Source organism: Protomyctophum bolini, assembly GCF_963924005.1.
Source record: "Protomyctophum bolini genome assembly, chromosome: 2".
In the NCBI taxonomy this organism is placed as follows: domain Eukaryota; kingdom Metazoa; phylum Chordata; class Actinopteri; order Myctophiformes; family Myctophidae; genus Protomyctophum; species Protomyctophum bolini.
The window spans coordinates 38,034,328-38,061,278 of record NC_137863.1 but is presented as its reverse complement, the minus strand read 5'-3'; the positions used below and the strand labels follow the sequence as shown (position 1 = coordinate 38,061,278).

The window sequence follows — 26,951 nt, the reverse complement described above, 5'->3', positions numbered from 1 at the left end:
AATTTCCTTCTTCCCATATTGTGCTGCAATGTAACTAGGATTCGCCGGCCGAAGGCCGGCGAAATTCTAGTACACAATATAGGAGGCCAGAATTAGGCTCAATCTCAACCGAAGTAATTGATTGATTAGCCTACTTTATTAGTCAGACAGTTAGTCTAAAAGGATATTACAAAGAAGTCCTGCATGGGGACCTGCATTGTGGTCCTTCCTATGCATTTGATTCATCAACATAGCATTCCCATGAACCACTGTTCAATTATAATATAAATAAAGTTGTCATTTTCTCATGTCCCCCCCGGCCACCACACATGTAAAGCGTCTTTGGGTATTAGAAAAGTGCTATATAAGTCCCAGATATAATAATAATTATTATATAAATATGATGCATTTCAAACCTCAAAAAGAGTATTTCTGCAGTCTTAGTCTGCTTGGTGTCTGTGCTTGTGGGAGGCACCACACGCGCCTCAACCTGTCCTCTCAGCACCTTTCAGCGGCTTTCCACAGATTACTTGACACATGTGAATAGCTGCTTAGAGAGGGCTTGTTTACACTCTATTAAACCAGTATTGACAGGTAGACCAGCTGTCTACATACTGCATACATGCAATATTAATGAGATGATCCATATACACAGCATAAAGAGCTTCCAGTCAGTCAGTAGGCCTATGTGTGGAGAAACAGAACCTTCTCTTGTTGTCTTTTCCACGGAGAACCTAACCCTACTAAGGACTTCATAGCCATTGCCAGCACAGACTCTATGGTTCGTATCAGTAGAACATTCACACTGAGGTTCAGAGGCAGCACGCAGAGAGAGAGCACACCCACCAACCCTGTGATTATCTTCACCCCCAGGCAGGGAAAGCCCCATAGCTGCCACCCACACTGGCTCCAGTATGGTGGGTCTGTGAGTTGCTCTGTGCAATATGTCAATGGTATACCTCCCTTTGTCCTTTTGTGCTCCTGTCCTCCCCCGTCTGCAGCCACACATGAAAGGAGGACGAGGTCTCCATGGTGACGCGGTGGCATCTGCATGCCGCTCCAGGAACATGACCTGTGAACAGTGCAGCTGTTGTGTGCTTTCTCCGGGTCAACAACAGGCGGCTCTGGTCCCGGCACTGACACCCACACTGACACGCACACAGTCCCACCGCTCACAGGCTTGGGTGACGCGGCGAGGCCTGGAACGAGGTGCCACCAGCCACCGTAATGGTTCTCGGCGTGTGGTTTCGCGCGGCGCCGCCTCTGAAGGCCCATGCCCACGGTCAGGAGCAACAGGAGGGAGAGGAAGGACAGGAAGGCCAGGCTCCAGCAGGGCTCCATGAGGTTCGGCCAGGAGCCGGTGAGCAGGTTTGGCAGGCACACAAGGAGGGTGTTTGAGTCGGTTGTGTACATGCAGGCAGCGGTCCGCACCACCTCCAAGTTCCACCCCCGCCTCACGTGCAGGGCGGAGACGACCCACACCGTCAGGCAGCACATGTAGCAAACGGCATGGCACTGCAGCCATTTTTCGTCTTCTCGCTCTTCTTCGTCGGTGACGTTGCCTTCTTTCGCCTCCGCAGACACCTTCGCTGCGCCAGAACATGGTGTCGGAGCGCCCTCACATCCGTCCGCGGCGTGACCAGCCTCAGCGAGGGGCCACAGAAGTCTCCCAACAGACTCCACAACGATCAGAGGAGGGGTCAAGATCAGTACTGCCCCATATGTACGGCAGAGAAACAGCAGGATGCGGAGGGCATTGAAGTCACCGGACAGGGACTGATCAGGTAGCCAGGACTCAGCGATCCACAGGACAGTTAGAAGTACTGTATGAAAGACGATAATAATCTTTAACAATAATAAACCTTATTTGTATATCACTTTTTAAACAGTTGCAAAGCCTTTTGTATGTCACCAAAGATAAAACAAAGGGCGAGAAACATAATAAAATGGAATCAAAGGATGCAATGTGTGCGAGAAACATAATAAAAGAGTCTTAAGCCTCATATATACTTAGTTGTTGAATGAGCATGTCGCTCGCCAAGAAGGACATGGAGGGAAGCTCTTACCTGAGACGAGAAAGTCTGTGAAGAGGAGCAGGCAACAGCAACAGAAACTGACTGGACTGAGAGACGCGGTCACTGAGGGCAGGAAGAGAAGGCTGCAGGCAAGCTTACATAAACACAACACAGTAGCTCCCTCCAACACACCATCCATGGCTGCATGGGACAACACACACAAAACACAAAACCACAGGACAGAGAGCAATTATATATCAACAAACTTCATCCACTTCTGGCTCTTCCTTTTTCCCCCTCGGGGCAGAAGATCCCTGGAATGCCAGGAACTCGGCTAACAATACGCTTAGCAGAGTTCCCTACTATTTTAACTTTAAACATGCTGTGACAAAACGAACTCTCACTGTACGAGCGAGAGGATCTTTTCTGACTTTTTTAAATGATTCTACACGCGGTGTGTGTTATCCAGATGTTTTTGACCCATGGCTGCAGATCAATATTTGTGTGTACAATAGGGAGTGTACCCTGGACTGCACTTCTGCCCTAAATGTTACATTACAGGTTGCCTCTCTCTCTCTCTCTCTCTCTCACACTCACTCACGCACACACGCACGCGCACACACACACACACACACACACACACACACACACACACACACACACACACACGCACACACCCCAAAATAATCACACATACCGGTAGTCCTGGGCCAGATCAGATATCGGTACCACTTGGGGCGACAAAACCTTACATATACTAAATTGTTTATAGGATCAATATAAGTAAATGAAAATATGATAGCCTTTCCATGTAATAGATTTTTTGATTTTTTTTGACATTTTTGTTATTTTCCTCTTTAGGCGGATTTTCATTAATTCCAAAAAGAACACAGACAGCCAATAGCATGTTAAATGCCATATAACACTCTTTTCGGACGTTACACTGTTGCTATTTTATAAATTAAACACTAACGTGGCTGTGGCCTATTAGTTGGTGGTGGAGCAGTTCTTTCAGGAATCAGTGACACAGTCATTCGTAGTCGCACTCAGTTCAAGACTCAGTTCAACACAGTTCGCACTCATTCAACCCATCATTCATTCTGCAGCTCATGTCTGTGGTAGCCTCGGGGAGCATACTTTGGTCCGACTCCGACATATCATTGGTTCGAAGGAGCATTGGTCCTCGGGATAGGGTTTGGGGTTAGGTTTAGGTGTGCTGCCCCGTGCTCGCGGTTATGGTTAGGGTGAGCCGGGTAGGTTGTCGATCGGACCAAAGTATAGCAACCCCCAATACCATGTGCCTACAAACTAAGTAAAGCTGCCATAATATACTCTTCAATCTCCTGTCAAATGTGTCCTGAGTCGAGAGTGACCCACACCCCAGGGACGAATGAAGCATAACCCCCATATCACTGTCATATCCACTAAAGACATCTACAATACCCTTACTTTTAAATCCCCAAAATCTCCAATGTGGTTGGACGGAGGTCTTTCTGCTACAAAGCCCCATTTGATTGGAACAATCTCCCTCTGTCTCTTAGATCCATCTCTTTATATTCACATCTAGACTCAACTTGTCTATGCTTCTAACCTGACAGTAACCAGTAATGACACTGAAGTATTTGCACTCTATGACCGTATCTCCATTGTGTAACAGCTGATTAACTGGTTGGTGGGGTAGGTGGACGAGGGTGAGCGGGTGCACTGGTGGTACAATATTTGGTCCTTCGAGCTGAATGTTCCATTTACCCCTGGACAACATGAGCATGGCGTCAGACATGCCCGCTAAGCCGTTTCAATGACTGAAAAAAAACTGTACCTGTATGTTATGTTACAGTGGTGATATGAGTGAGGTTTCTTAACACCTTAAGCGCACTTAAGCGCACTCTTATATGCTATACCATGCAGTGAAGATCTAACAGGAACAGGAACAGGAAGTCTCTGAATTTGAAAAGATGTGATGTCTGCTAGCAGCCGCAAAGCGTCACCAGTAAAGGACGGCAGTCAGCCACCAACCCTGGCAGCTAAGCAGAGAGCTACCTACATGGCTTCCACCATCAAGATGACCCGTCCTATGCAGCAACCTATACCCCTCGACAGCCTGGGAACTTTCCCGTCTCCACACAACAAGCTTCATGGACGCAGAGACGGGGCCAGCAAACCCCTTGTTCCACAGCACCATGATCCAGCAGACACAGCTGAACACACCACAGGGGCCCTCTTCCATATGCCACGCCCTTTCTGCACAAGGGAGACATGCCTCGGCTTATTATTATTATTATTATTAAAACATCGACTGACTAAAGATCCAGAGCATGCAAGAGCCTACAGCACAGAGATCCAGAAGCTGGTGGCTGCAGGCTCCGTCACCGAGCTAAACCCTGAGGACAGTCGAGGCCAAGTCCTTCTGTCCTTCCCCCTGGCACAGTCCAGAGTTGCACCCAAGCAACTCCTCTCCATACCCAGATTGGAGCTGTGTTGAGCAGTCACTGGAGTCCAACTGGCTGGTTAAACCCATAGAGAATGAGCTCACACTGAAGCTGAATCAGACCATTCCATACTGCAAACCGATGCCTGTACAGTATAGTATGCCTGTACTTTACCACCCTGTGCCTACAACCTCAGCAAAGTTGCCAGTAACTATACTTCAAATCTCCTGTCAAATGTTCCTTGACCGACGGACGGCCCAGGGGCGAATGAAGCATAACCCCATAGAACCAGGCCCTATTACACAGTCTTTACAAACCTTCACCAATATGAAAGTGTCCTAAATTAGAAAATACATTGCGATTATTTAGACCCGACAATCGGGTCTATGATGATTTCTAGGGAAGAAACTTTCTCGGTTTTGAACAGCAGCAGTCTATTACTTTAAGAGGTGACGAATACTATAAAGGTATAGTCAGCAAGGTGTATCACATATCAAAACTTAATCTAGGGATGTATAGGAATAAAACAAAATCACAACTAGAATTTGCCGCCCCAGTTGGTACCGATATGTGAAATCTGGGATCTTGGCCCAAGGACTAACACACACGCACACACACCAAACTATTAAATAATAATGTTAGATTCATCTTTCAAAAACTACGGTCTGCATTTATTTCACGGATATCATTTTCACATTTTGTCCAACCAGGTGCTGTACAACTCCCCACAGCCATATGCAAAATCAAGTTGTAAATTTCATTTGCAGATTTTCCTTTTCTATTCCTGCTTCGGTGGAGGTAAAAGTAAGTATGCAAATTATAACCCCAAAGATTATTCTGAACATTGATGATACTGTACCAGAGCAGTTCAGTTACATTAACGGTACAGTACAGTGACATACATAGCTTTATAAAAGCTGTACATCAAAATGACATACACCACACCTCAATCAACAAACAGGTTAATTGACATTACATACAGAGATAAATGGTTGTGAATGCTGCCCTTACCTGTGGTCACAGGAGCCCCCAGTGCAGCATGTCAATAATGAGTCAAATATTTTATCCTATGTGTTCTTCTCTTCCCCTGTGTCCCTCCCCTTTGAGGTTAACAAGACTCTCCCCCTGGCTGTCTCTCCACTTCGCACCTGGCCTGTGTGAGAGAGAGAGCACATGTGTGTTTCAGAGGGTGTGGTTGTTTGTACAGAATACTGCAAAACCAGTCCAACAACTAACTACCTTAACACTGGTGTGTGCGTGTGTGTGTGTGTGTGTGTGTGTGTGTGTGTGTGTGTGTGTGTGTGTGTGTGTGTGTGTGTGTGTGGGGGGGGCAATTATATGGTGATGTGTGCAGTCACTGTGCACATGTACAAACAGTTTTTGGCAATGTCTCATTGCACATGCAGAGGTTTATTCTGGCAATATTTGTATTTGTTCAGTTTACAAATCTACTACAGCAGTTCCCAAACCTTTCTGGACAAACGCCCTCTTGAAAGCATTTTCAGAGCATCAATCGATTGTATTCCAGCTTGGATCAACGGAACTAAACAAAGTATAATATATTTACTCATATCACACAAGCTCTTTTTCATGGTTTCACCAAAACCATGATTGTTTTATTTATTTTTTACAGAAAGTTTTTAATATGAATGTTATTAAAATCTTAGTGTTTTGCCAATTATTTCAGTAGGTCATATTCTCATGTACCCACACAGATTGCTGATCTATATACAGTACACTATAAACAACTCACCTGGCCATTCTCTCCCTGTTGAAATAGCAAGACAAGTGATCACACGGCTTACGACACACTGCTGCCATCTCCTGCTGAACTCAGCACAGAGCATATTAGTAAAAGCTTTGCGGTCTGTTCATTCTGATGCTCCTCCTGAGAGGATTATAGATATAATATCACTGTCTGTAAATATCAGTCATGCCATGAGGGACTGCATGGGACTCATGCTGTACAGTGTACACCGGTGGTTCTCAAACCTTTTTGGCTCAGTTCACCCTGTAAATAACCTTTTCATCCACAGTATTGCATGAGGAAAGTTTGTTTCCATTAGGACAGATTGAAAATAATTGTTTATACTTGGCATTTAACCACTTGAACCCCAGCATCCCTATTCTGGGGGGAACGTTGTGACGCATTGTGAGCTCGTAGGTCGACTAGTACTGTAGACGGAAGAAGAACACCACTAGGGGACCTTATGGTCTGGTCCTGGTCAAGTGTGTCCACTGTTTCTTTCTGTCTGTCCAGCTTGTTTTATGTGTCACATTATGCTGTTGTATCGCTTCAATTTCCCTTCGGGGATTAATAAAGTATATCTCATCTAGTGATGCACAGAATATTCGTCCGGAGAAAATATTCGGCAGAAAATGGCAAAAAATTGCATTTTCGGCCTATTCGGTTTCGGCCCGAATAGGCAGAAAATATACCTAATACCAGTTTCAGTTCACCTCAAACTTTCTCAAACTCAACAGTGATAAAACCGAGGTAGTCCTCATTGGTTCCAAATCCGCACTCTCCAAGCAACCCAGTTTCACCCTCACCATAGACAACACCTCAGTTTCCCCCTCCCCTCAGGTTAAGAGTCTGGGTGTCGTCCTCGATAGCACACTCTCATTCCACACCCACATCAACAACACCATCCGGTCTGCCTACTTCCACATCAGAAACATTAACCGCCTTCGCCCCTCACTCACTCCCCACAGTGCTGCAATCCTGGTTCATGCTCTCGTCACCTCCCGTCTGGATTACTGTAATTCCCTTCTTTTTGGTCTCCCCCACAACCTTCTCCATAAACTCCAACTGGTCCAGAACACTGCAGCACGTATCATCACCAGAACATCACCCCTGTTTTACACCAACTCCACTGGCTTCCCATAAAATCACGCATCGACTACAAGATCCTTCTCCATACTTTCAAGGCCATCCATAACCTCGCCCCCCCATACCTGGGGCCTATTTCACGAATCTTGGATTAACTAATCCAGGATATAGGCCAAAGCCAGGCTTTTTAAATCCTGATCTTTACAGCCTGGTTTATTCCGTTCCACTAAAGCCAAGCGAGGCTCAGAATTGGCGGATTTGGCGAGCCGGGATCAGCAAGCCTGGCTTAATAGACAGTCTGGCTTGTTGTCTCTAGACCCCTTCTGTGGATCAAAGATTTACTGATCCTTCTTCTTCATGGGGTATTAAGGCAGTTTGCATCCTTAATAGTTGCATTACAGCCCCCTTCTGTATATCTCATTGTCTTTACTAATCTATTCAAGACCAACTGATACAAGGACTTAAGCTTCTAAAATAAATACTGCTGCTGTAATTAAAGAGAGAACATACTCTCAATAGTGGATAGACTGAATGATTAACTACCCCAAAAATATAGTTTACATTTTACCACTACTATTAACTTAAAACAGAATTCTTAATATTGTAAGCATAATGATATTGTCGCATTGTGATATTTGGCCATAACTCCCTCCTCTGAGGGAGCTACCTTTGGGGAAGGGGGTTGTTTTCCAGACAGGGGCCAGACTGGTGAGGGTCATAGGTTCATGGGTTAGCATGCCAAAGTTTGTTCTATTGCCATTGAGAATGCATTGGGCGTTTAAGTTACATAACTCCGAAACTACAAAACATTTCAAAGTAAAAAGTTCCAGCATGTGTTTCCACAGTAAGCTGAATTTTACAAAGTGTGAATGGAGTTTCTAGGTGAAAGTGATTTTTTGAAGTGCCACTATCTGCCTATAAATGTCTCAAATTTGAAAGCACTATATTTCTAAAACTATGAAACATTTCAAAGATTCCTTTTCAGGCACACATGTCCACCGTAGGATGAACCTAAATAGGTTTGAATGGGGTTTCTAGGTGTAAGTATGTAGGACTAGTAGTGGGTGAAACATTACAATATGTTGTAAAACAATGAGTAATGGTAATATTTAGTGGTTTTCACTTTTACAAAGAATAATAATATAATATAATTATTATTCTTAACCGTGCACTTGCACGACAGCAAACCTATTCATGGGGAACATTCACCAAAAGCAGCTGATCTACAAGCTCACAAGCTGTCATGATGTTGTGCAGCCTATATATTTTGGTTATTTGATTTTATATAGTGCTTAAATTAGTCCTTTAATGCAGACCGATACAAATAAGGCAACATAAACCCATAATAATTGAATACATCTGGAAAACATCATTGGTTTGTGATCAGTTTGACTGCTTAATGAACAGTAAAGACATCAGGATTAGGTTAAACCTGGCTGTTAGCCTGGTCCGGAGCAGGCTAAGTCCAAAGCATAAGTTCCCATGGTAACTTATGTAGCATCACTTTCATGAAACCGAATCAAGCCTCAACATATCCAGGTTAACTGGTTAAGTTAATCTGGCAAGATCAACCAGCTTTCATGAAACCGGTTAAGCACTGATCCAGGATATATTAAGCCAGGATATGTGTTAAAGCCCGGCTTAATCTCTAATCCAAGTTTCGTGAAATAGGCCCCTGTCTGACCTTGTCCACGTCAACATCCCCACCCGGTCTCTCAGGTCTGCCTCCTCCCTCACCCTGAAAGTCCTCCCAGCCCGTCTGTCCACCATGGGGTCAAGAGCCTTCAGCCGCTCTGCCCCTCACCTCTGGAACTCCCTCCCCCCTGACATCAGAAACATGGACTCTATCACTATTTTCCAAACTCACCTCAAAACCCACCTGTTTAGGCAGGCCTATGACTCTGCATGACCTGTGTCTTCTGCTGCAATCTGTGTTTTGTTCTGCTTTTAACTGTGTTTTTGTGCTGTTTTTAACCTGTACGGCGACCTTGAGTGCCCTGAAAGGCGCCTTATAAATAAAATGTATTATTATTATTATTATTATTACAAAAACCTGTTAACTGTGAGTGGACGACACCATAAAGCATTACACTTGTTTACAATAGGGTCCACCATTTTCAATTCATCAAAACATTAAATTAAGAGACGTACGAATATAAACAACTATATAGTCAACAGCAAATCATCATAGAGGAGGTAAAAAGAAACATACAGTATACAGTGAGGGGGGAAAGGGTAGGGGGGGATTCAGATTTTACGGGGGCCAGTTACGAATTGCAGCCATCCGTAGATGCCCTTTGAGAGCAGTTTTGAAGGAGTCAAGCTGGATTCACATGTCTTAATGACTGTTGGTAGTGCGTTCCACATTTTGGTGTCATAGGAGCGGAATTAATTTAGAGTCAAGACCCTTGTTTGTGCCGAATCTGGGTTGCACATGGTTTGTTGAACTCCCTCTGGTGTTGTGGGTGTGGACTTCGTTGACATTAAGGAAGTATTTAGACAGGTACATGCATTATCTTGGTGATGTATCGAATCTTGTGGACCAGACCCATTGCAAAATGCTGTACTCTGTCGTCAACCCTAAGCCAGTGATACTCAACCTCAGGCCCGCGGGCCACATCAGGCCCGCGGGACCATTATGACTGGCCCACCAATGAAAATCTAAAAAAAAGAAGAAAAGAAAATCTGGAAAATGAAATAAAAATAAATAAATCTGAATGAAGTTATCTTTATATACATTATTATAAGTAATACTATTAGAGTTGTACTATTACTCGAACGAAAATAAAAGGGGGGAGATGCAATGCAAATGAAAGACATATACTGTGTATCCCTATTCCCTGACATAATTTTATAGCTAAACGGACAGAAATTGTAATTGCGGAAATTGCGGAAATGGTGGAAATGGAAATTGCGGAAATTGCGGAAATGGAAATTGAGGAAATTGCGGAAATGGAAATTGCGGAAATGGTAATTGCGGAAATTGCTCTTCACTTATAGCTATCTATTTTCAGGTAGATTGTTATATTTTACTCAGTCAGCCATATCACTACTCATTTTTTTTCATGAAAAAGGTCATAGCATGGGTAATCTGCGATTGAAAGAGAGAAGTTATCAAGTATCATTAATGTCGTAATTTTATCTACTGGCCCCTGGCCCCTTGCCATTTTTGTAATGTGGCCCACAGGTAAATCTATTTGAGTATCCCTGCCCTAAGCCATTCCAGCCTGTCAAAGTGGGCAGGGGTGAGGTGGGTTCGGGGAGTGAGGCCAAGTAGTAGCCTGACCAGTTTGTTTTGGGAAGTCTGGAGCCTTGTTTTAAGGGCCTTATAGGTGCTGTGGTACCGTCCAGGAGGTGCATGCATATAGTCAAAGAAATCTTGTACGAGGGCTCCTGTTAGGGTCTTCAAGGTGTTTTTGTTGAGGAGATCCTGTATAGGAATCTTGTTCTTTGGTTGACTTTTTTGATTACGTTGGTGGCCATTTTATCACCGGAAAGATTTGCCTCCAGGATGGAACCTAGGTAGGTATTAAATTTCATCTTTTCGTGTTCTTCATTTTCAGTTCTTCATGACCCAAACATCTCCTGAGATCGATTCGGTATGGGACCTTATATTATTTATCATCTTATTTATCCGTGATTTTACAAGATGTCATGTCAGTAGTATTTCTAATACCTGCCCAATAGCCCACATCTTGGCTGCTGATGTGGGCAGTTAGCCTGCTATTTCAGTAGACTATTATAGTTGATTGTTTAATAATGTTGAATTTTTAAAGTCTAATATAAATATAAATCAATATAATAAAAATTTGTGCCCATTTAAAGAACCACTCGGATTCACAATCAGAACTCTTTATATTGTTATGCTCATTTGGAAAACAAAATTCGGTAACACTTGCAGATAAGGTTCATGAAATAATGATTAACTAATACATTAGTTAAGCATTAGTTAATCATTTTTCATGAACCTTATCTGCAAGTGTTACCCAAAATTCTACTTCAAAAGTTGTGGATAGCATATCATAAACAATAAGTTGAAGGGAAACTCAATGTATATTAAAAGTAGTTACATTTTATTTTGATGCTGTATAAATGTGAAAGGAATGTTTTTAGAAACAGAAATATTCGCACACCTGCCATATTCACATACTACATCACATACTACAGACCCCCCTCCTTTTTTCAAGGAATATAATGGCTATGATGTCAGTAACATTTTATACTGGCTTATATTACAATGATAGGCTATGACATGGATGTATATGAATTACATTGACAAATATAATAATTTAATTTATAAGGCACATATTTCACACTTCGTGTTGCTATTATTATTGCTTAAACTGGATATAGTGTATGATCATTGATGTTTACAGGGAAGAGATCTGAATCTGATCATATGGCATCCACATCCATCCTTTGCCTTGTATATGAAATATGGTAAGTTTACAATACTGCACACGTTTAACGTCTATTATAGCTCAATACAGCACAGCAGCCTACAGTTTTTATATAAAACATATCTAATCTAGCTATATTTGGTATACTTTGGAAAAACAAAATGGGTTAAAAATATCTCGGCTCACTGAATTCTCGAATTCTCTACCTGCAGCACCCAGAAGTGAACAGTAGGCGACCCGGAAGGTCTGAACTACGACAGAAGCAAGCAGAAAGAACAATCTAACCATTTATAAAATACATCTTATATCCAAGGTTCAGGTACGTGTGCACTACTGGATGCAATTCGTTTACATTTTTCTGAGATGCACGGCGTTCCAATGTCGTTTCTTGATCGTTTCTGTTTGAGTCGTAAAAAGTTCTAATAAAAAAATACCGTTTCTAGAGCATATTTGAAAAAGACAGTATTTTGCCATTATTGTGCAAACACAATTTTGTGTTATGTGCCACGAAGCGGTTTCCCTGTAGCCTAAGTAAACGTACGGGACTGCAGTTGCCATAATAATAACGCAATGCATTTTGCAAGGCATGATGATTGTTGTAGTAGGAAGTGTCTAGGTTTTTTTTTTCTTCCTCGAGCCGGGCTATTCAAACCTGCAAATCAAAGTAAACAATCATCCGTACACTTAATGCAAATAAACGGATGGCACATCCCAACGCACCGCGACCATTCGAATTTGTCAGGCAAATAAATGTGCCTTATAATTTCGGATCTGCAGAATATGGCGTCCTGTCCTTATAAAAATAAGACGGGCTGCCATTTTTGTTTTTCTTTTGTCTGAACATTTTTTAATAAACTGTCTGAGAATGTGCAGGGAGAGGCTGTGAAGACAGACGCACCGAGGATGAGGATAGCCTATGGCCTATACTGTAGCTAGATGCTCCCGATCAGTTTATTTAGATGTCATGTATTAGTCTTTAGCTGTAGCTGTCTCTTTTAAAGCTCGTAATAAATGCTTTCTGATAGGAGAAAGGAAAAGTTAATCCAACTTTCTTTCAGAGCGTTTCCCCCTTCCACCTTTAAATGCAATCATTTCAGTATGATTGTGAATTTGTGATCTTGTAAAATTGCGCTAATTAAAATAACATTTCCTTTCCGACTTGGACGACAGTTCGTACTCGAAATTAAATAGTCTTTGCCCATGGTTCAGGAATTGTTTAACATTAACCTAATTATAGGCTACATGGTTTATTTAGCAGACCAATTGGTATGGTTATAGCATGTATATCCAACATATTGTTGAAAGGTTTTATTGTTATTAGAATAGACCTACACGTAACTTGACAACATTGTAAATGGGTCCAAGTTTATTTCTTGTTGCAGTGTTTGTGAATATCAGTAGGCTAACTGACAGGAAATACACGTGGGGTCTTAGACCCATGTTCCCTTGACAAGGTTATACAATGATCCTCACATTTTTATTTCATTTTATGATCCTCACATTTAATCTCGTATGAAAAGCTATTTAAATTTAAGTAATGCATACTGTACTATTGTGTTTAAAAACATTTTTATTAGTTGTCGAATGTCGATACACCTGGCCTGTCTCACAATCAGGAGCTATATAGACGCATAGGCCCCAATACAATGACCACCCAGCTATTTTCACATAGTAAACGTTTACTTAATACTTAAAAAAAACAAAACAAAAGTGAAATATGCCCCCCTTCCCCTAAAGGGGAAAAAAATAGACAAAGACGTCATATCAGAAGCAGCCAACTATCTTGACTTTTCAGCTTGTTTCCCAGAGGCAAAGAGCCTGAAACTGACACCCATTGGCATCATTAGAGAAATATTCTTTGGGGTTTGTGTTCATATGCCTGGACCTATCGTTTGTGTTTGTCTTGGCTCTTAGAAATGTACTGTGCTATGCTTCTGCTAAGTCAAACAGACTTTGGTATGGTCAACGCTGCCAAGACATACAATGTAGAATGTCGTATAAAGAAATTCACGAGGCTTGGTAGAGAAAAAAAAGAGACAGAAAATCTATGGAAAGAAAGAAATTAAGATCACGGCTTTATGAGCAAGCAACTCTCTCTGCCTTGGAGACAGGTAGGCCTAGCAAGAAAAAAAACATCTGATTGATCAACTATTGCGTAGATTTTTTTCCTTTCAAATGTATTGCCTTTTCTTGAATGTCTTCTATTAGAGTCCATATCATGTAACGTATCTTTGCTCTGAGTGCTATTGAAGTCAGTCCAAGTGCAGAGGGCCAAGCAATTATGAATGACACAAAATCTTATTTTTGTTTATGGTACCCTATTCCTAATACCTTTTACGTTATCGCTGTACTCTTATTTTTGTTATTGTTTACTTTATTCGTACTATCTTTTTTCCCTTTTTTGTCATTATGCAGTACTGCCAATGACAACTGAATCTCCCTCGTGGTGGGATCAACAAAGGTCTATCTTTCTATATAAAAACTGTACATTAAGTTGGATTTACTGACCTCAGCAATTGAGATTAGACGCATCTCGTATCATTCAGTTGACAGGTCATGTTGATGTTGTATTCTGAGGTGACGTCTCTCGTTTCCCCTGACATGAGGTTGTCTTTTGGGGCCTATATGGAGAGGAGGAGTCAGTCACACAGTAGATTATGAGCTGAGCCCTGTTGGTTGAGCATTTCTGTTCTCTCAGATAACGGTTTAACAGATAATAAGTGTTTCAGATATATATACAGTACACACACACACACACACACACACACACACACACACACACACACACACACACAAACGGCTATCATGCACACAGACACACAGACACACACACACACACACACAAAAATCCTGAGGAAAATGTTGCCAAAATATGGATTGATCATTTTAATTCTGTTCTCCAGGGGGTCCATACCAAATCCTTCCCTATACCAAATCTCTTTGCCGCAAATGGTCCATCCATACAATAGATACTTGTAGAACCGCTATTTTGGCAGAATGTGCACTGTTCACATATTATGACATGCCCAGTTTAGGGAAGCTGGGTTGGTTAAGTGGTTAAGAACGTCTTGCCTCTTGTTATCTGTGGGCAACCCTGATGAAGTTTTGACTCAGACAAAGTGTTAGGATAATGGCCTGGTCTATAGTTAGATTTAGCGTGGCTGGAAACAAAACACTCGTCTTGCTCTCGGAAAAGGATGAAATACTGTAATTGATACAAACATATATTTTTTTAAATACCCCATGACATCATCTCACATTATGGTATCAGTAACAGCGGCTGTGAGCAACTCCTGCCATGCCAGATCACTTAACCACATGAACCTTAGCGTTGCTATTCTGGACAGAACAGTCAGAAACAAATGGCTGATGTACAAGCTCACAACGCGATGTGTGGTGAGCTTGAAGATTGTCTATTTTCACAAAGAGATTTGGTTTAGATGGGGGTGGGGGGGGGGGGGGGGGGGGGTGCCAGGTATAGACCCTTGAGGGACTCTGCAGGTCAACGAGGTATAGGGTTTACACCCCATACGTGGTTGAGCGGAGTCCTTCTGGGCCATTTACTAGTGTCATTTACTGTTTTTGCTGAAAATAGCCGTTCTACAAGGCTTGTAGATCTGTTATTTTCTACAAAGGTTTCCCCCCCCATGCGGCTGCTTGCGTTTAAGTGGCTAATTTTTTTTGCGGTCCCACCATGTTTCTTGATTCCAGGATGGCTGAACCTCGCTTTAACAATCCATATTTCTGGCCTCCACCTACTGCCATGCCTAGCCAGGTGAGTGACTGAGAGACACTGTTTCTGTGTATGTTCTGTGCATGTTGTCACGCTGGGCAGGAGATCCACGGAAGCATACAGAATTATGAGTGTTCACAGTAAGCAGTGTTAAGAATTATTTACTTATGTTTTATTGTATTATTTTGAGTGGTGCAACCACTCCCTTACGGAGATATGTGTGTGCCTGGCTGGGTAGCTGGGTGCCTGGGTATGAGCACGAAAATAGTATGGTTGTTTTTCACCACCTGTGTGCAACCTAACACACACAAACACACACGCACATATTAACTGTATATATGATGATTTCGGGTGTGCCAGTACAGTAGAGGGTACAGTAGAAGGACCCCCACACGGTACTGTAATTACTCTGTCATTTCTCTACCGTTTTGGACGTGGGGCGGCTTGCCAGAACCGGGCCGGCACCCTGGCCGTGATCCTGTGGGTCTGGAACTTCCGGGGACCCCCCGGGGGACCCACACACAGTGTTGCACCACTCACTTCACACGGGTGTGATTCTTATTTTACGTGCAGTATTTAACCACTTTAATATACCCTATGTACTCTATTGACTCGATTGCATGTGAGTGCAGTTAGAACTTTTCCATTGCATCTTATGAGAGGCAGGGTTCTTGTGCTGCCGGAATGCATTGCACACACATGCTGTTGCTTATCAGTGTGACGTCGTCTGTTAAGGTGTCTATTGGCTATTTCTTGCAAAATGTTTGCCCTAGAATAGCACTATGGGGTATCATATACAGTAGGATAGTTCTTGCTCCTCAGGAACATTCAAGGGAGTTCTGGATACACACATGGGTTAAAGTTCACACACAGTCACCACTCACCACAACTGAATTCAGTCATTTGGATTCCATAGAAGTCAGCATGTCTTCTGTGGAAGCATGTCATGCACCAATAATAGGCTAAGCCGGTAGATAGCTAATTGTCCGTTTATTAAAGAGCATTTGGTGGTCTAACTACAGTAATATATAATGCATGTTCAATCTCACCATCAATCTGCAACATCTACCAAAACATAATAATTCTACATGTTGTGCTAATCTTTTATGGGACACAACGCATAGTATATCAGTGGCATTTTAGGACTCACTTGGCCTAACAAACATCGTGAGATTACATTTTTTGCATTAATCCATGGATACATTGTCAAGTAGTGTCCACTAGAGGGCACCAGAGTAGCGTGAAGGACACTCTGAACTGATGGCTATTCTATGTTGTTTCCTGGCTGTCAAGCTGGATAACCTAGTCTTGATCAATAAAATCAAGGAGCAGCTGATGGCAGAGAAGATCAGACCGTCACACCTGGCCCCCACCAACGCCCCCTCCCAGCAGCTGCTGATCCCCACGCAGCAGACGGAGGGAGGCCAGCACGCCATGTCCGCTCCCAAAGCGCCACAGATGACCCCGCCGGGACTCCACGGCGGCCACAACCAGTCTCAGCCCGACATCGCCCTGCACGCCCGCCCCGCCTCCAGCTCAGTCACAGGTGTGTTTATCGGAATATCCACCTTTCCGCTATCGTTGATTCATATCTATATATCTATGAATCAACCCTCTGTCAACCCACCCAATCAACACACCTTGGTGTGCCATGTGACGTGCGTAAAATATACCCATACTTCAGATATGTTTTTGTATATACATACTATGTCCGTTCTGTGCCAACTTATTACTCCACCTCCAGTCCTGTGGAATAGAAAAGATAATTTATGTGATCACCTACTGTATTATATACTATACTGTATATACACTACACATATATACGTTTTTCTGTATGTTATTACAATGTGTAACTGTTTATGTGGGGGTATGAATGGTGTATTACAGGACGTATTCTGGGAGATGTCAACTTGAATCTGGACGATAAGGCAGCTATTAAAGCTAGAGGATTGTGGGAAGACTGGCATCTGCGGCAAATCATCGACCAACCGTCGTCTAGAGTGAACCACCTTTCAGGTAATGTAATCGTGTCACAGTTCGGCCCAGAGCTGTCTGATATCCAAGGATAGAGGCAAGAGATACAAAAAAGGATGAGGTGCTCTAATTTTAAAAACTAGTTTATAGAGAAGAGGGGTCTCATCGGCACACTTTCTTTTTTTTAGCACACTCGTGTGAGAATCTGATAATATACCTCTCCTTAAAGGCGTTTTTCATGTACAATAATATTTAAAGTTTTGTTTACATTTATTGATGGAATATACTATGCAGACAGGGAATGTGGAGAGAGAGACGGGGAGTGACACGCAGCAAAGGTGGTCGGGATAGGGACTCGAACCCACAACACGGCATTGTCAGGCTGCAATGGAACCTAGGTTCCCAAAGTGCTAGGCCAGAAGTCTGGGCCGTGCTTTAATGTTTTATACTCTTGCTGTACTATTTAAATTATTATTTTTTACAAACTTGTAGCTGCCCTTTAGCTATTATTAATGGATTATTAACTATATATTTTTTATTCCTAGAGCAGTGGTTTTCAAACGTTTTAATTTCAAGGACCCACATAATACAAATGGAACCAAATGTGCATTTTACACCACTGTCCTAGATTTTTTTAAATTATTTATTTACCCAGGGAAGTAGCTGAGCACAGGTGCTCATTTTCAGCAATGCCCTGCACATAGAAACAGACACACACACACACACACACACACACACACACACACACACACACACACACACACACACACACACACACACACATTTAAAGTTGTGGGTATCTGTAAAGAAACAATGGTTTCAGTACATCATTGCGGTGTCAGTGTGTATTGCGCTATTGGTGGCAGTCAGCCGTTTGCGTGAGTCAGTCATCAAATTTGCTTAGTTAAATCGGCAGCCGACTAGTTGGAGAGAGGGGAGGAGGGAGTTGAGAGGGAGAGCTAGTTCAGAGAGTGAGAGAGAGAGAGAGGACACTTCAAAGATTCAATTATTTTATGGAATGCACTGATCGATTGAGATGACAGACATCCTTTTATTTATAATGGCTGCCATAGCTCCTGTAGCAAGTTTTGTGGGAGAGAGGTAGAAAAGAAAGAAGAGGGAGCTCACTTGTTAACCTAATCACTGGCACTTCACATTATCTTATGGAAAGCACTTAATTCTGACCAATGAAAATCGCATTTAATGTCACAGTTGCAAGAACAAAGCTCACTTGTCTTGTCAAACAAAAACTACGTTCATTACACATGAATTATATGATTACATTACCTGTCTCTACGTGACGGGCAGTGTGTTTGCAGCAGCTTTCAACACATTTTAACATCCCAATCTGATCGCTCGACATGTACAAGACAGCTTGCTGTGTTCGGGCCTTAACACGCCCATACTGTTTTCTTTGCTTTCAGTGTTGAAAGTTGTGTGTGTAGTTTAAGCTTTCTACTGTATGTTCAGCTTAAAACCGGTTTTAAGCTGACATTTAAATGTTCTAAAAAACACCTTTTGCCTGATTGAGGCAACATTTATGTGGATAACAGAATACACGCTTGCATGCTTTTTTTATGGTTCATTAACCCCCATTGACTATTGATTAAGCCATTAATGGTTAATATTGGGTATTTCCACTATTTTGGAATGTTTGACAGTTCAGTTTTTAGTTTTTCCAAAAATAATATTGTGACAAATTATTATGAGTTGCCTAAAACAGGGATGGCAGATAAATGACTCCCTCCCTCTTCACCTCCATATCCATCAGGTGTGGCACTGGCATCCAGGACCGGTAACCTCTGCCCTTCGGAGGTCATCACCCAGACCACGCCCACCTCCAGCAGCCAGGGCCGGCTCTGTGGAGGGCCCTCACCTCACTTCATCTCAGGGCTGTCCTGCATCAATGGGCTAGATCCTGGCAAAAACAACTGCAGCCTTGCTGGGCTCCTGGGTCCTCCTCCCAAACAGGAGCGAGGCCGCAAAAAAATAAAAGCGGAGAACGGGTCTTCTCCTCTATTAGTGGTGCCGTATCCCATCCTCGCATCAGGCAGCGACAATTGTGTTACCATTACAGCCAAACAAAAAACCTACAGGTAGGAGAGACAAGTGCAATGTTCCCTTTTGCTGGCAATTTTGTTTTCATGGTGTTTGCTCTGCCAAGAGGCTAGCCGCTATCGGAGTGGCTGGAGCTAATCTTGCAAACCTTGAGCCCAAACCTTCTTGTGCACTCTGCCAGTAGGCCACAGAAGTACCTCCACTATTTGCTTTTCCACATGATTTATACTTAATATTTAACTTTCATTTGATAATGGAAGTCAACAGGGCTCTAATTACTAGGCTAAAACCTTGCCCAATAATATAGATAGCCTGATTATAGACTGAAACGTTGTGATTTCCTATTAAAAGCCTTTTTACTGCATTTGAAAACGGTGTGGGGGAGATCTTTCCCTTTTCAGTCTTCTCCTACGCACCTGTTGCCGTTAGGTGTGCAAGAGACTTGCTTTTTACTGAAACCTTGCCAAAATTTTGAGTCCTACATCATAGATGCAGTATGTCATTGGTGACTTATCTCACACATTCTGTGCCAAAACGTTTTAATCCGTTTTAGCAGCACAACCCTCCTGTGCCAGAACGTAATATTACATTTTTATTCAAAAATTGGAAGAAAAAAAAGTGTCCCCCCCACTGTAGTGCATGCTTTTGCACATCTTGTTACCGGGGCAGACTGAGGGTTTTTTCAAATCACTCAAATCACTGAATGCTCCTTTTAATCTGGCGTGCACACAGAGCGCGCACGCTTATTTATTATCTTATTTGTCCTTTTTCTCTGGCACCTGCACAACACTTTCTGTCCAACAGGTGGCACTGAATGTCATGACTGATGTCACAGGTTGGCCACCTGAAGTTCGAGATCCTCGTGATTCAATGTTTTACTTGCATGAATATTAGAAAGTAATGTGAAAAGCACTCTTGACCCAAATGAAACCAAAGGGTCAATTTGGTTTCATTTGTAATTTTTGTATACATACTTTATAATATAATAATGAGTGCGTGCTTATGTGTCTGCTTTGTGTGTTTATTTTTTTTGCTCCCGACAGGTGTAAAGTTTGCCCTTTGACCTTCTTCTCCAAGTCAGACATGCAGCTCCACTCCAAAATCCACACAGAAGCAAAAGCCCACAAGTGTCCTCACTGCACCAAGACCTTTGCCAATTCATCGTATCTGGCCCAGCACCTCCGCATACACCTCGGTGTTAAACCTTATCACTGCTCCTACTGTGAGAAATGTTTTCGCCAGCTCTCCCATCTACAGCAGCACACCAGGTCTCATTTTTATTTACACTCGTTATTCCAGTTTCTATCACAAAATCTATACTGTGATCTTGGTTTGTATGGTTCTGCGTTAGAACAATATTGTTTATGTGCTGGTTTATCATTTTTTCTTCCCCTTTTGCTTTATCATGAGATAATGCATTGTAGACTGAGACATGCCATTTGTCAGAATTGTTTCAAGTGTATCAACTTCCCAAGGAATATGACTTGATATCTGGTATACAATGGAGCATAAACTAGGTGCTACACAGAACCTATCTTTTTCCTCATTTTAACACTTCTCAAGGTTGCTTTTTTTGGATTTGTTTTCTTTTTTCAATAAGGTTTTTTTAAATGTCACCTGTTAAGGCCAAAATGGCATACACAATCTAAATGGAGAACTACCATAAGAACTACTATCCCATGAACAACATGACAGCCTTTACCCAATAAACCGCTTCCTTTCACAAAATTAGCCCTACTTCACCATTTGATAATGTTTTGGGACTTTTCAGATTTTGGGTGTGATCTGATCCATACACAGTCAATTACAGTCAGACACTGATGTTTAAAAGTTGCACTTCATAAATTCTTTGTTTGTCACCGACACCGAGTAAAGTCATTTGAGGCTAGTGCTCACTAATTACAGTGTTTAAGCAAGAATGTAGCAACAAAGTTAAATCTATGTATGTGTTGTATCATGCGTATAGCACAGCATATGTTTCTGCTTGCATGGAAGGAAACTCCCAGTATTGCATCTTAAGCTTGCTAGGATTAGCTGAAAATCTTTTCTGAATCAGCGAATAGTGGAGCCACTTATGATGAGATGCTGAGAGGTTGTTGTCTTTGGCCTCTGTTTTGATTAAACGTAAAAGGCCTGTAATGTTTTGGCTAAAATCGTATCACTGTTTCCATTTCCTTCAGAATCCACACAGGAGACCGTCCTTATAAATGTCTCCATCCAGGATGTGAAAAAGCTTTCACTCAGCTCTCTAATCTGCAGGTAAATCATTTTTGTCAGGGGGCCATTCTGCCTCTTCTCCCTTCACTGTGCAAAGTGTGCATTGTTTTTCTCAACCTGTACAACGGTTCATGTTATTCACTACTTCAGCTGACTAATGATATGAGATGCACCTGTGGGCTTTTGTGAAACAGTAAGACTAGACGTCCTGCAAATCCCTCTAAAAAGGAAAGGTTTTGTGGCGTCGTATGAGTCAGAGTGTGTAATTGTGTTTTCTCTCCCTGCAACAGTCTCACCAGAGACAACACAACAAAGACAAGCCTTTCAAGTGTTCCAACTGTTACCGTGCCTACTCAGACTCAGCCTCACTGCAGATCCACATGTCTGTACACGCTATCAAGAACGCCAAGGCGTACTGCTGCAGCATGTGTGGTCGAGCGTACACTTCAGTGAGTTAAGCCCCATTTATATATATATATGTGGTCAAATGAGATTGTAAAATGGTGCTTTTATATACAGTAGTGCGCAGACATGCCTACATTGTGCATGACATTCACCCATTCACGGAGGAAACCATGCAACTGGCTCATCCGGAGCAGATCAGTATCTTGCTCAAGGACATTTCGATCCCTTATCAAGGGGGAGCCAGGGATCAAATGGAGACTCTTCCAAATCCTGAGTGGATGCTCTACCAACAAAAAAGATGGATAAACAAATTTCATCCACTGTTTTACCCCTGTGTAACCAGCTCAGTGGCCTTGCAGTTAAACCTATACTCTTTTCCAAGTGTCTGTTTTCACAACTGAATGACTACTGACTGAGATGAGTACACAAATTAAATGTAGAATGTTTTTCAATTTTTTGCTGGTGAAAACCGATGAAATAATCTGTATTCTTTTTAGATCATTCCGATACCGATATGGCATTTATATTTCCGATTATGCTACCGATTAATTAATCGTACTATAAATCATCCCTGCTTGGTACTCGGCATCAAGGGTTAGATTGGGTGAGGGCTGTAAGTCCTTCTGACATACTAGTGTCATGTCCAGGTGTACTTGTAGCTACCTCACACTACAGAAACAGGAGATATATATCAAACCTGTGATGTGACAATAAAGTTGTAATAAATTTTGATTCTGATACACTAGTATTGGGTGCTGAAAATACATGATCTACAAGCTCAGCTACACCATCGTATGGCGGAATATAAAGTTTGCATCACACTGAACAAGTCTTATTTTCTCACCCCGAGCCGCATAAACTAAATTTAATTTTAAAAATGTCATATATCTTTTATAGTATTAAGTATCTCATGTTTTATAGTATAAAACTGTGACCGGAGGAATTGTTTACTGAAAAGAACTTTGTGGGGTGGCAGCAGGTGTTGATGTCGACAGCTGTTCTCTCTCCCATTCTTCAGGAAACCTATCTTATGAAGCACATGTCCAAACACACGGTGGTGGAACACCTGGTGAGTCATCACTCTCCACAGCAGAGGACGGATTCCCCCAACATCCCTATCCGGATCTCCCTCATCTAAAAAGACCTCCCCGTCCTGACCCCTCTGGCATTCCCACCCTACAGTCAGAGAAAAGAATGGTGAGATTGTGCTTGTACCTTGTGGAGAGGGAGGTTTTTTCTAACCACTTAAGCCCTATTTTATGTTGTCATGCGAAAAATCGTCTCGCAATGCGTCGCATTTGCAATGTGTTGTTGCTATTTTGGAAAATGTGATTTTTTTTTGCTTATAATGACATTCCCAAAATAGAGGGGCCAGTTTCAAAGTGGTTAGTGGGTATTTGCTTTCTTGCCAGGTATGATAATTATTGGGGACATCCAAAGATGATTTTCTCAGCACTTTCAGGCCAGAAGTTTTTTTGGCCAAAACGGTTATTTTAGTATTCTGTCTAACTACAACTAAAAATAGTTAATGCTCCAGGCAGCTACATGTAACATGTTGAACTGTTGTGTTAAAAAGGATAATTTTTGCTTTTTATATACAGAAGTCCTTTTTCTGTCTTTACTCAAGTCTTTGCAAAGATATATTTGCATTAGAAAACGTGTCTTCCTTTATCTAGGATAAGTGACCATAAAGATGAATATACCAATTGTATTCATGCAAACTGTGCCACTTTTATGTCTATCTTGAATACTTATTTGTCAATATTTTTACTCTCAACCATATATTTTGTTGTGTTGTGTGAAGAAGAAGCAAAAATGCTTACGGCAATCCTTGTGAGTTCGCAAATTTAATCTGGAATTGGTATTTCTTGAATCAAGTTTTAAAAGTGTTAGAACTCACTTAATTTATAAGTACTGCCATGTAGTGATAATGAAAGACCTGAGCACTGAAAGGATAGAAATCCTTTATAGCCTGGTTTACTGGTGTGAGCCGCACCAAGACACTCAACAATACTGAGTCGAGATTCTCCAAGTGTTACATTCCAGTATTAGTATTAATATTAATGTGATGAACATGAGAGCATATGCTTTCCTATAAGTGCTACCATTCTTAAATCACATTGTGTTCTTTGTTAAAAAATAAATAAATAGAGAAATAGAAATGGAAAAATAAATCATCTTTTATGTGTGCTGGTCAAGAGTCCCGGGAATGTAATATTGTTTTTATACCCCCTTTTCTTCCAAAGTTCATGCTAATATTTATAAATATTGTACTATTATTATTACATCGAATGATGCACTGTACCTTTTGTCCATTTTGTACTTAATTAGAATATGCACAGTAAAAATGTAATGGCAAGACCAAAACGTCAGTAAACCAATTGATGAGTTAATGATGAAATTGCTCTCTTGGGCGTTTCAAGTATCATTACATAAAGTCATCCTTGTTTAAGTATTCATTCTTTTGGAATGTTCATTTTACTTACATATTAACATTTCTTGCCATTTTATATGCATTTAAGCCTTAACTCATTTTAGGGTTCACCGTACATTTATTATTACATTACATTTGCTTTATATGTCACAGCATGATATATACTGTAAATAAAGTATATTAACCCCTTTTTATAATAAAAACCATATAACAGCAGGTTGTGTTTAAAGATCTTCTTTCCTCTATACCAGTGGTGTTCAAAAAGTGTTTGTAGATTTTCTATTTGGACTTAATTTACTATGACATAAAAGTTTCTCCTTGTTAGCTTACAATCTTATTCATTCTATGCTTATTCAGTGTGTTTTAAACTTCTTTGTCTGTCTGCTGATGTCTGGGTGCGATTTGCAAAGCAAAGTTCTTTGTTTACCCATGCAGGGAAGTGGACTAAGCTCGAGATGCTTGTTTACAGCCACACCCTGCTCATAGAACATTTCATGGTAGGGGTTCAATGCCTTGCTCAAGGGCACTTCAGCGGTAATTTTAACGTGCCGGTTCCGGGGATTCGAACTGGCGACCTTCCGGTATCAAGACCGCTCCGCAAACCGTTCGGCCACCGCTGCTGCAGGTGTGACTGTGTTGGGGTGAGTACATTTAATTAATTTAATGTGTTGTTAATGATCGATTTACATAACAGCTGGGTTTGGTAGGGGTGGATACACCACCTAGAATGGAGGCAGTTTGTAAATCCATCAAAGATGCGAATATAATAATATATAATTTTGAATGGATGCCTTGGCCTGGAAGAGAGGTCATCAGGTGGTCTCCAACCTTCTTAGAGTGTTTCAAACCTCAACCACTACACTCTCCAATTGGCGGGTCAGCAGTGATTGGCCAAGTCACTGCCCCTCTCCTCCAGGCTTCCAGCTATAGACAAGTCCACGGTGTGTGTTCTTGGGGATAGCAGGCACTGAGAGGTCTCTAGGACTATGGTTTGCCTCCTGCCTAGTAAGGAGGAGTAAGTTACTAGGAGCTACTGTGTCTCACCCTCCTCTTTGATGTCTGCCACGTGTAATACAGCAATCCATTGACGACAGCGAGGCTGGCTCACTGCCACTATCTTGCTGTGTCTATATCCAAAGGTGCTACAGTGTAGACCACTCAGGGCAGCGAGGGTACCAGCTTCTCAACTCTAGACCCGGTTGAGGATCACAGCATTGTCCTGCTTTCGGTGCAGGTTGTCTCTCAGGGCATGAGGGGACAGCAGGGCTGTCGCACACAGTTCTCATCAGCCACTGTAAATGCTGCTGTTCTCCGTTCCTCTTGTCGCTTTTGGGTTGGGAAAGTATTCGGACGTAAATGTTGGTAGTCGACCACATGCGATACAGTGGGTGTTGTGCCTCTGTCAAGGTCCCTATACTAGGCAGATCAAGGAGAGGGAGACTATCATGTCAATCAGAGCTTTGCACTGAGACAAGTGTTGGTAAGTTCACAGTCTAGAATGATATACAGTCCTTCAGCCTCCCCAAGTTGACGTTCTGGAAGAGTTGGGACATCCTCCTGTAGTTTAATGACAGTGGATCAAGGGCATGGTGACACGTACGGTTCTCCACGCCAGTAGCGTGGGCCTTTCCTCTGTTTTTACAGTACTGGCAGGGTGAGAGATTATAGACCCCTTGCCTGGCTCTCAGTATCTGCATCATGGCCTTGCTACTTGGCTTGTCTGATGCAGGCAGGGGCATTCAAATACAGACATATATTGAAAACAATCAGAATTTAGTCTTTGAACAAAGGCTTGAATTGCCAACTGTTCCTGGATAGCATGGAAGGTGGGATAGCTGCATTGCAGCTCGGCAACATAACTCCTATTATGCGCTCCCTTTCTCCCCTCCATCTTATAGAGTCTACCAGGTAGACTGTTGTTACTGTGCTCATCCTCAGCCAAATCACTGCTCCAGTAGCATGGTAGCAGCTCATCTGCTCCTCTGGTCTGAGGCTCATCAATGACTGGTACACTCATCCTTCAAATGCGAATGCAAGGTGCATGGGCCAGCTGTGTTGTTGGAACCAGCCATTGAATTGAGCTGTTGTTTCTGTTGTTTGATCTAGCAGCAGGGAGTGGTGGCTGTCAGGGACTCCATGGTGCTGCCAGGGGCCAGTCGGTTTGTGGGCCTACTGCTATAGTTTTTCTGGTTGCCAAACATTAAATGAAATGTGGTGCATCAGGGTCTGATAAAGATTTAAACGCCCCAACCGCTGTGTTACACCACTGTTATGTTGGTGTCACAAGAATAGAATATGAGCCCATAGATGTTATTTATGAGAGTTTTTTTAGACATTCTAAATCATGCATGATTTGTTCCTATTAAAAGTGTAAATACTTTACAATGATTCCTATTATTTTGCATAAGCAGCACCAACTTATTATTATTATAGTCCCTATGACGTAAAATTCTCCATTCATTGTCAATTGGAAT

General features: G+C 42.1%; 2 protein-coding genes across 7 annotated transcripts; one reads left to right on the top strand and one right to left on the bottom strand.

Annotated features, from left to right (window-relative positions):
• Nucleotides 1-779: 779 nt before the first annotated feature.
• LOC308334160 (uncharacterized protein) lies at nucleotides 780-14,966 on the bottom strand (the record flags this gene model as incomplete). Its single annotated transcript, XM_080790755.1, has 5 exons — nucleotides 14,165-14,966; nucleotides 5,435-5,576; nucleotides 2,046-2,195; nucleotides 939-1,802; nucleotides 780-784 (listed from the first exon to the last, which is right to left on the bottom strand). Exons 3-5 carry the CDS (start codon nucleotides 2,191-2,193, stop codon nucleotides 780-782), a joined length of 1,017 nt encoding a protein of 338 aa, XP_080646881.1. The 5' UTR covers nucleotides 2,194-2,195; nucleotides 5,435-5,576; nucleotides 14,165-14,966.
• znf362a (zinc finger protein 362a) lies at nucleotides 11,869-24,693 on the top strand. Of its 6 annotated transcripts, none has more exons than XM_080784386.1 (10): nucleotides 11,869-11,975; nucleotides 14,072-14,117; nucleotides 15,368-15,431; nucleotides 16,722-16,935; nucleotides 17,277-17,405; nucleotides 19,135-19,459; nucleotides 20,465-20,689; nucleotides 21,602-21,680; nucleotides 21,929-22,087; nucleotides 23,062-24,693. In XM_080784386.1, the coding sequence occupies exons 2-10, from the start codon at nucleotides 14,080-14,082 to the stop codon at nucleotides 23,179-23,181; spliced, it is 1,353 nt and encodes a 450-aa protein (XP_080640512.1). In that variant the 5' UTR covers nucleotides 11,869-11,975; nucleotides 14,072-14,079; the 3' UTR covers nucleotides 23,182-24,693. The 6 variants fall into 6 exon arrangements, with proteins under 6 accessions (XP_080640512.1, XP_080640510.1, XP_080640509.1 ...); XM_080784384.1 differs by having other exon boundaries at nucleotides 16,716-16,935; XM_080784383.1 differs by having other exon boundaries at nucleotides 16,683-16,935.
• Nucleotides 24,694-26,951: the final 2,258 nt, after the last annotated feature.

Bases quoted from the DNA above. Each gene is read 5' to 3' on its own strand.
- znf362a (XM_080784383.1), top strand. From the start codon at position 14,080: ATGACAACTGAATCTCCCTCGTGGTGGGATCAACAAAG. The intron at 16,936-17,276 runs GTGTGTTTATCG...GGTGTATTACAG, and splicing joins CGCCTCCAGCTCAGTCACAG to GACGTATTCTGGGAGATGTC. The intron at 22,088-23,061 runs GTGAGTTAAGCC...CCCATTCTTCAG, and splicing joins GTGGTCGAGCGTACACTTCA to GAAACCTATCTTATGAAGCA.